General features: G+C 41.7%; 1 protein-coding gene across 1 annotated transcript; it reads left to right on the forward strand.

Annotated features, from left to right (window-relative positions):
- The first annotated feature begins 33 nt into the window (after window positions 1–33).
- On the forward strand, window positions 34–7505 carry cnot9 (CCR4-NOT transcription complex subunit 9). Its single transcript, XM_046054250.1, has 8 exons — window positions 34–430; window positions 840–1025; window positions 2372–2487; window positions 3055–3164; window positions 3272–3381; window positions 4427–4525; window positions 4620–4711; window positions 6475–7505. Exons 1-8 carry the CDS (start codon window positions 413–415, stop codon window positions 6641–6643), a joined length of 900 nt encoding a protein of 299 aa, XP_045910206.1. The 5' UTR covers window positions 34–412; the 3' UTR covers window positions 6644–7505.
- The last annotated feature ends 2576 nt before the right edge of the window (window positions 7506–10081 follow it).

Here is a 10081-nt window from a genome sequence, read left to right on the forward strand (position 1 = left end):
TTTACAACGGAAATGATAACCGAGAGTGCGCCCGAGCCTCCTCTCGCGATATTTTGAAGATTTTAGCTCGCCTCCATTGCGTGCAACAAAAAGTCGCCGCTGAATTATGCTATCTGATCAATAGCGTTCCGTTTTCAGCTGTCGATACGTCTAGATGAGAACATTAACGTTTTGTTACCCCGTTATCTCAAGGAAGTTATGTTTTTTGTAACGCTGATAAACGCGCGTACTGGATTTCATTTGTCAAGACACTTAGCTGCTAGCTTAGGCTAGCTGCCCGTCCTGTGTAACGTTAACGAACGTTACGCGAACTTTGTTTTATTTGCAGCCACATTAGTTTGCAACCACAGCACTCTTCACTTGATACTGTAGAGTTTTAACAACACTTTTGGACCACAGAGATCTTCAGAGAATGCTGGCAACGGGAGCAGTGAGTATTTAATATCACCGTAACGTACTGTTCGGTAACTTACAGCCGTTTTGACAACGTTACATTTTCCCCTTTTGTTGGCAAACTCTCAATTGAAGCGTTACCTGTTACATGGAATATTTCTCCACTAGAGCCTAAAGCTTTGTTGATTTGAACAATGTTTGGCTGCATAGTTTGTAAAGGCTGGACCAGTGCCTAAGTGGAACCTATATATTTTGGCTGTGTCATAACGTTGAACGCTTAATAATAATAATAATAAAACTGCCAATTCATTCACAATCACGACAGGATGAAGCTATTTCCTCCCATGAAATCATGTTTTTGAATACCTTATTGTTAGTTATTGGATGCCATATTGTTAGACTGTCTAGTGTTTGCATTTGTTGATTATTTCCCCATCCTTTAACAGGCTGTAACTAACGTCACAGCCCTGGCCCAGGTAGACCGGGAGAAGATCTACCAATGGATCAATGAGTTGTCCAGTCCAGAGACCAGAGAAAATGCCTTGCTGGAGCTAAGCAAGAAACGCGAGTCTGTGCCAGACCTGGCACCAATGCTCTGGCACTCCTGTGGCACCATTGCTGCCCTGCTACAGGTATGACCCCTGTACTAGGGTTGGGTATCGTTTAAAAAATTTAGATACTAGTACCAAAATCAGCACCCTTAAAGTGATACAGATACCAGTAGAGTACTTCATTCGATACCTTGCAAAAAATGCTACCTGTTGAAGCCATAGTAGTTGATTGGTAGCCTATTATTATTTTCTATGTAATTTGTTGTTCACATAACAAAAAAATATTGGGAAATTGTATCAGATCGCTCCTCATCCTAATTAGGTCGTGCTCACGGGGAAAGACTACAGCTTGCAATTTTTTTTTACATCTAAATTAGACAGGAGGAGTGAAATAGTTTAGTGACCAAATAAGTTGTGGGAAATGAATTTAAGGTAATTATTTGTTGGACTACGTGTGTTAAAAGTAAACAACGGAAAATTATGTTGTTAACTTTCGATCAATGAAATGAATTGAAAGATCTCAGTGTTTTTTCGTTTAGTGGTGAGTCGCAAACATCCAAAAATGACAGTCACAGGTATAAAACGAGTAAGGAGTTTGTTTAAACAAGTCACTTAACTAAAGACTCTCAGAGGCTGCACGTCCAGCCGATCAAACCGACTACACCTGAAGCAGCCTCAGCCGGAGGCTCCGTCAGTAAAATCAGCTGATTGCTGCTGTGCCAAAAAAGCCTGACGAACACGCCAGAGACGCAGCTGAAGGTGAGCAGCTGTTAAAATCAGCATGGACTGAGCGCGTGCAGGCCTTTTTTATAAAGTTTACATAATGAAAAATAAAAGTGTGCTGCTCTGTTGTGGTGTGTTGCTTTGTTTGTTTGGCTGCAAGCAAAAACATCCATCCATCCATCGTGAACCGCTTATCCTGTGTACAGGGTCGCGGGGGTCTGGAGCCTATCCCAGCTGACATGGGGCGAAAGGCGGGGTACACCCCGGACAGGTCGCCAATCCCTTGCAGGGCCACACATTGGCAAACAACCAGTCCCACTCACAATCACACCTAAGGACAATTTAGGGTCACCAATCAACCGAAGCAGGAGCACCCAGAGAGAACCCACACAGACACGGGGAGAACATGCAAACTCCACACAGAAAGGCCGGGGCAACCGTGCCGCAGGCAAAACCATACAAAAGTCATTTTTCTGCCGCGATCTGGTTACAGAAAGTATCGATTGAAGTACTGGTTTGACTGGAGACGTTACGATACTGGGCTGTTTCAGTCGATACCAAAAACAAGTCAAGTAGCGATACCCACCCCTACCGTGTACCATCCCTAGCTGTAGCACAGTATGTCTTTGGTCACTATATAAGTCATTATATCTGCTGTTGTGTGGCCTTGATGATTTCTTTCCTTAACATGTTTCTCTTTTTAGGAAATAGTGAACATCTATCCATCTATAAACCCACCTACGCTTACGGCTCACCAGTCCAACAGAGTGTGCAATGCCCTAGCACTTCTGCAGTGTGTTGCCTCACACCCAGAGACACGGTAATGGGGAGTTCAATATAATGAAAAATCGCAGTGGTTTTTGTTACTGACTTGCTTCTTGTGATGCTAGTGACGGCAGACTGTGTAATCCAGCAGAAAGATGTTGCTACTTAATCTATTGGACTATTCCCCCCCCCGCGACACCTGACATGATATGATCTGAATTTGTTGAAATTGTTCAGTTGTTATCCAGATCAAAGCAAAATAGTCACTGGAAAAAACTTCAATGAGATTTGTTTTAAGAATTTAGGTGTTTCTTGTGACTAGAATTCTTCAGTGTATGAAACAAGAAACGCCCCAGAACTGACTTCTTTATCAGACATGACACTTATTTCCTTTTTTTAAATGTTTGTATGTATAATATACTGTCTTACATCTGATAACTGGGTATTTAATCCTTGTTCCTAATGAAGTTAATTACTTGTAATGTTAATGAAGGTATTTATATTTGTCTCCGTTGTCCGTCATATGCATGAAGCTAAAAAGGCGACCCCAGAGATTATTTACTGTGAATGTAAGTCTGGTCAGACTGATTAAAATGCTTTTATTTCTTTGTTCCTTTACCAGGTCAGCTTTTCTGGCTGCTCACATCCCTCTCTTCCTTTACCCTTTTCTGCACACTGTGAGCAAAACGCGGCCGTTTGAGTACCTGCGACTTACCAGCCTCGGAGTCATAGGTAAACATCGCTCCCGCTTAGGTGTTTTGCTTCTTAATTGAGGGGTTATTTTCAGAAAACTGTGTCTTCATCATTCTCATCAAGCCACCTTTATGCGTTTTTTGCAGGTGCGTTGGTCAAAACAGATGAACAAGAAGTTATTAACTTCCTCCTCACCACTGAAATCATCCCGCTGTGTCTTCGCATCATGGAATCGGGGAGCGAGCTCTCCAAGACGGTACTTAACTGTTCCAGCTGCTTTCCAAACAGCTGCGTTTATACCAAAAGTACCCGGGAATTTTAAGTCCCCGGATCTCTTTTCAAGGAACTAAAAGGTTCCTTCAGCCCACCGTGGTCTGAAGACCCCGCAAAGATTCGGGAAATTAACCAGCTGACGTAGGCTGTACAAAGCGACATGCATCATTATTTTGTAACCACTATCCATCAGGAAAATCTATAAATGAACATTTGTAGGGCGGCTGTGGCTCAGGAGTTCGAGCGGGTTGGCCGTTAATCAGAAGGTCGGCGGTTCAATCCCTGGCTCCCCCTGGTTGCGTGGGCAAGATACTGAATGAATGTGTGTGAATATTAGTTTCCGTTTGAGCACTTAGGCTCAGTGTATGAATGTGTGTGACTGGTGAATGCAGATGTGGTGTAAAAGCTTTGAGTGGTCGAACAGACTAGAAAGGTACTATACATACATTTACAACATCAGCTTTGACTGGAATATAATGAAAAACTGGTTGTGCTGGACCATTAAAACAGTTTTTTTGTGTGGGAGTGTAATAGACAGACACCTGATAAAGATTGTTATAAATTTAATAAATGTAAATGCTCCGTACTTGTATAGCGCCTTTCTAGTCTTTTCAACCACTCAAAACGCTTTTACACTACATCTGCATTCACCAGTCACACACATTCATACACTGAGCCTAAGTGCTCAAACGGAAACTAACATTCACAACATTCATACACTGGCGGAACAGTGGTGATAATAATTGATATCAAATGGTATGAAATATTTTATCGTGATAACAGTTTTGGCCATATTGCCCAGCCCTACTGTTGGTATACAGTAATAGCACCACAATGTGTCCTCCTATCAGTCATTTCTCCCAATCTGCTGCTTTGCATTAAGATTTGTGAGCACTGCTGTGCTGCTAATTACACTGTCTTATAGGTAATGAAATATATTACTAGTAAGTGACCGTTTTGGTGGCTAACCAAAAGGGGTCGTAACCTCAGGTAACATCTCGCTATTCTTCACTTTTTTTGTGTGACAGGTTGCTACTTTCATACTGCAGAAGATCCTGTTGGATGACACGGGGCTGGCCTATATTTGTCAGACGTATGAACGCTTTTCCCATGTGGCTATGATCCTTGTAAGTGTCCCTTGATAAAAAAGTACCTTCCTCTGCAAAGTCTAATAAGAGGAGATCCTCCATTACAATATGATTTCCTTCTCTTTACTTCCAGGGCAAAATGGTGCTCCAGCTCTCCAAAGAACCATCAGCTCGCCTGTTGAAGCATGTTGTTCGCTGCTACCTTCGCCTCTCAGATAATCTCAGGTAGGACCCTGCATCACATGACTGTGTCGATCACATGACTGATCCTAGCTACTGTTGAGTGAAAATGATTTATCACAAATATACATCAACGTAATTTAAACAGTGTTTCCTATTAATTAACGACACATGGCGGCCCGCCACAGTCTAATTTGTTCAAAATGAACCGAAAATATTTTTACACATCTCATAATAACATTACAGACCTCCAACGTTGTGTTTTGTGGGCGCTGCTGTGAGCTCACACGCTCACACACTTTGGCATCCGACTCGAGACTGTCACTTTTCTTTTGAGGTAACTGCGGTAACGTTAATGGTCTGTTTCTGTCACTCGTCTGTGAGAAGGAGGTTAAGCAAGCCGCACCTGAATTTGGAGTGCACACGTATTCAAGCCTTTACGGTAAGTGAAGTGGCCCAGAGCGAGCTGACAGGCAGGTTAGAGACTTTATCCTGTCAGTTTGTCTCTTTAGTATGAAGAGAGGCTGTGAAGTCCAGAACCACATAAAACAGCATTTATCAAACCGGGTCGGACTGGATGAATTTAGCGCGAGGAGGAAACACATGTGACAACGTCCTGTTTTCAAAATAAGGCGTCTGTACAGGATGGAAATAAGATTAATTGGATTATATTCACAGAAAGTATTAAACATATTACATGTGTCCATTAGAAGTAAAAACAACAAGAATAAAATGTTCTGTTCTTTGATTTAGGGGAGCTGGAAAAACATTAAATAAATTTTGTTGCTGTTTCATCACCATTTGTAGCTCTACAATGCATTTATGATCAAAAAATTTATTAGAGCACAACATTGTTTACAAGCGTACAAAGTTCTTCATAGATAGCCTCTCAGTTTTGCATCAGATTAAAGCTTTTAACTTAAAAATGCACAAACGTTTCTTCTTTCTGCCCATCTTTTTTGTCACAGGGTGTAATAATAAACAGTGATATTTGTTAATCTATAAAGTCCTTGTTGGAGTGCTGCAACATTACACCTCATTGATGCTGGTTTAGATGACTGGCTTCTGCTAAAGGTCCCCCGAACACAACTGGATTTCAGTCAGCCTTTTTACTTTAGTGTCCTAAATTCTTGGAATGAATCTCCAACACATGTTAAAAACCAGTGCCCTACCAACCTATAAAACATTGACCACAAACCCCACTGAATGATTGTGTAACTGTTTTAATATTTATTTGCTGAATTCTCATCTTTGTTTGTCCTATTGAGTTTCCACTTGTATGTCGTTCGGCTTCCTTGCAACTCAGACTATGACTGAAGAATTTGATCATCAGCACTTGCCACTAGGAGGAGCCATTACATAAAGACAGCGTGTGATGGCTGTCGGTCAGCCTCTTCATATCGTTAGAAAACAAATTTTACTTTTTTGGATGCTGCAATTTTAAAGTCTTGCTTTGAGTTCTGGTTACTTGTGGTGGGCTATTATCTCTGGGCACACTTTGCCTGAAATAAAGACCATCCCTGCTAAAGTCCTTACAAGACCAGTAAACAGAAAAATCCCTCTACTCCTTTCTGAATTATTTTTTATTTTTTTCCACAAATACCATCTTACATCGTAAATACCTTGGTAAAATGTCAGGAAGTATATGTCTATAAGATGTACTGTAGGTAGCGAGGCTCTGACCTTTTACAAAGGTTTACCTCTCGCTGCTGTTTGGCGCCACCAACACGAGAAGCTGTCTGCTTTATAATATGATGCTGTTGGCAGAAAAGAACATTGTTTTGTGACGCGGGGTATTCTTTCCTCAGAGCCAGAGAAGCCCTGCGTCAGTGTCTGCCGGACCAGCTGAAAGACAGCACCTTTGCCCAGGTGCTGAAAGACGACACCACCACGAAGCGCTGGCTGGCACAGCTGGTCAAGAACCTGCAGGAGGGCCAAGTCACCGATGCTAGAGGCATCCCACTGGCTCCTCAGTGACGGGGACAAAGTGTTTACAGCTGACGCAGAAGGACTCTCTCATCGCTGTCTAGATTTGGTATTTTTGGCCAAAGGTGTTGCTAAGACTGTCTGCAAAGTGAGTCACATAATAGAGGAAGATTTGTTTGCTGTTTACACCAGTTTTCTTCTAGTATGTCATGAGCTCACTATCACAACTGAAAATCTGTTTTTTTGTTTGTTTTTTAAGAGCCAGGCTAAGAGTGGGGTTTCAAAGTCGATAGTAATATTGATATTTGAGAATAATTTTAATCCAATGATGATATATTGTCCGGAATTTGTGTACAACATAAACAGGTCCCTCAAATTTGGTTTATAAGGAGTTGTGGTAAAGAATGTCTCGGGTATGATATTTTACAAAATAACTCACTGTCAAAACATTACTGAGCAATAAACTTCACTGAAATGATAATTTACTTGTAAGTAACAACAGAAAAATACATGAAATATGCTAAAATGACCTGTAAAGTAAACAGTAAAACTTGTATTGCTGCAACATAACAATACTAATAGGTCAGTGTTAAGGCCGTGTCTGTTAATTATCAGCTCTTCCAAGAGATCGGTCAGCTCAGTAGTTTCCCGTTTATCACTGTAACATTCTGTAACAATCCACTAAAAAGTAGGAACTGTTATTTTTTGCTTCTTTCATTTCAAATAAGACTTAATCTTCTATTTGACTGGTTGTGTCTCCTTTTATTTTATTTTTTTTGCTGTGGACTGTCATTACAGTTGGCAGAGCGAGGCTTACTGACATGGATGTGTTTCTGTATATTTCTGTGCAGAGTGAAATCTGAGAAGCTGGTCTTGTTTAAGATATTTCATAAATAAAATGTTTTCCACCCAAGTTACTACTTTTCCTTGGTACCTAGCTGTGTAATAGATGTATCCAAAACAATAGCGATTGCGCGGCAGGATCTTACCAGCAATAACAGGGCAGTTCAAATCGAGAAGTCGGACATAATGTTGCTCATGTCACCTGTTGGCCAAAAAGCTAAAGGAAGAATTGAGACGAGGCAGAGATGTTTTTTCCAGTAAGTACTGAGATGCAAAGAACATAACAGCACGGCAACGTGAAACTTATGGAAAGAAACTCGGGCAGCTGCTGCCAGTGATGCATTCACTCGTCGGGAGAGAGTGGTGTTTAGCAACGTTTAATGTTTTTATTAACCCTGAATTCTGTTCTTATAAATACATGTGCAGAAAAGCTTTAGTTCAGAAGTCTGGACTGACTTGCTTTGCAGTTGCGGCAGGAAACGTTAAATGTTTGGTTTTCTCTGCTGTTATGAATTTGTTATTAGTTAAAAAGTCGGGAGAGATTTGCATTGTTTTGTGAGATTTGTTTTATTAAATATATCAGTAGCCTGTACTACAGCACCATCTGGTCTAACAGGCTGCAGTGCTTTCAGTTCGGCTGATTGTTTCTTCCCAGGGTTAATTATTGTTCAAGTAAAGTGGATTCATTTTTCCTCACTTTTTAGGATGGGGTAACATAACTAGTTAGCCTGTGTTAAATACCCACTAGGCTAATAAGTAAAGTAGGGCGTAATTACTTTTTTAAGGAATAATAAGTAAATTAAGCAACTTGCTGCTGCTTTCAGTCTTATCCACTTGAAAGACAGACTGACGGACGTGTAATTAATGTCTTGTGGAGCCAAATTCAACCAACCATTCCCACTCAGATTTACAGTAGAAGTAGAAGGAGTTGTAGAAAGTGTCCACTTGTGACAGGTTGCCCCATGGGCAGGTAAGTTGTCACACAATTCCTACTACTGTCTAATAGTTGGAGCTGATGAGCAGTGGGCTGGGAATGACACGTGGCATAATTCAGTCCATGAACTGACAGTTGAGACTTGTGGTTGTCCAAACAGAGTGAACAGGGTTTCCCCTTTGAGCACTAGGTATGTTAATCGAAATGTTTCAGGAAGTCAACAAAGAGCATATGTTTCATCCATCCAGAGGGATTTGTCCTTCAGCTAGCAGTTGGCTCATTGATCAGGAAATAATAGCGGAAGTTGACATGGGGGGGGGGATGGAGCTATACAAATCCATGTGGCTGAGATGGCACAGGCCAGCGTGACAAACTCATTTCTGTACATTTTGTCTACATTGTCATAGAAAGCATTAGCATTTTCTCTTTTGAAGCTACCGGGCAAGGCTAGTCTCCTCTGGCTGTTTCAGTGACAGCAAGAAACCCCTCAATGCTGGTGTGCCACAGCAAACCGGTAGGAAAATCTTCTGACCTCACTTGGCAACAGATCAAAATAAATGTAAGCATACTGTACATATTAATATTTCAGAAAGCAACTCACCCAAATCAGGGGGGGGTCATAATGTCAGTCTCACTAAAGTTGCTAAAAAAACACTTTTATTCAGGAGAAATTTTTATTGCAGAATATTTTAGGTAAAGTTTTGAAGATATATTTAAGTTAGGTTCAGGTTCAGATGAGAAAGTGGCTCACCTGTGCTCACTGAGTGCTCTGTCTAACATTCCCACAGACTACACTGATGGGCCTTCTTTTCCTTTTACCGGTACATTAACAGATTTCAGTCCCCACAGGTTCCATTATCTTCACATCTGAGATGAACAACATGCATCGCGGAAACACCTACGCTCAAGCCTTCCATTTGTGAGCAAGTCCGATCCCCATGGGAGAAGTTCCTAAGTATGCATTGTGTATTTTCGTCCATTTACCTTTTATAAGGAAAGAGCTATACAGTAGCTGAAGTCATTATAGGGCCCGGTCCAGGAAGCCTTTCAAACGGAGGAGTACATTAGCTCCACTGGATGTTTTTCATTTTTGTGATGCTATTTCTAACTGAGACGTTCACATTGCCGGCCACTAATATTCACCTGTGATTTGTTTGCATGATAAAAACAGGTTGAAACCAAACTATAATCACTGCATTTTTGTATGCACGTTGAAGTGGTGGTGAAAGTGTCTATAAATCAAGGCTCTGCTCTGCAGCTTGTGGCGTACTGCCAAGTTTTACAGTACAGTTGGATATCAGATTCAGCCTGAGCCAGTGTTTTATCAGGAAAAGGGCGCAGAATTCTCAAAATTTCAGAGGCCTCTTGTGATTAATTCTGCAGATGTTTATTTTTTTTCTTTTATCTACATTGTTTCATAATTTGGCTTCTGTCCCCAACACAGCAGACATTTTCCCAGAATTGTTACCCGTTATCAGTGCTCATACAGAAACACTAGAGTCGCTGTGCCGAGCATCCACAATACCCAGAGGATGAAGGACAAAGACAGAACGAGGCAAAGCACACCGAGGGGAGTGACCTTCACTGGATGCAGCGGGGGGATCTGCGGATGGCGAAGACAGGGAGTGGCAGGAGAGGAAGGAAGGAAGGCTGGTAGTGGAGGGGGGGAGGGGGGGAGGGGGGGGGGGGGCCAGCGGGGGAGGGGGGGGGGG

This window comes from Micropterus dolomieu, linkage group LG07 (assembly GCF_021292245.1).
Source record: "Micropterus dolomieu isolate WLL.071019.BEF.003 ecotype Adirondacks linkage group LG07, ASM2129224v1, whole genome shotgun sequence".
Classification (NCBI taxonomy): Eukaryota; Metazoa; Chordata; class Actinopteri; order Centrarchiformes; family Centrarchidae; genus Micropterus; species Micropterus dolomieu.

Coding starts and splice junctions, on each gene's coding strand:
- cnot9 (XM_046054250.1), top strand. Junction 3,165..3,271: donor TACCAGCCTCGGAGTCATAG/GTAAACATCGCT, acceptor CGTTTTTTGCAG/GTGCGTTGGTCAAAACAGAT. Junction 4,526..4,619: donor CCCATGTGGCTATGATCCTT/GTAAGTGTCCCT, acceptor CTTTACTTCCAG/GGCAAAATGGTGCTCCAGCT.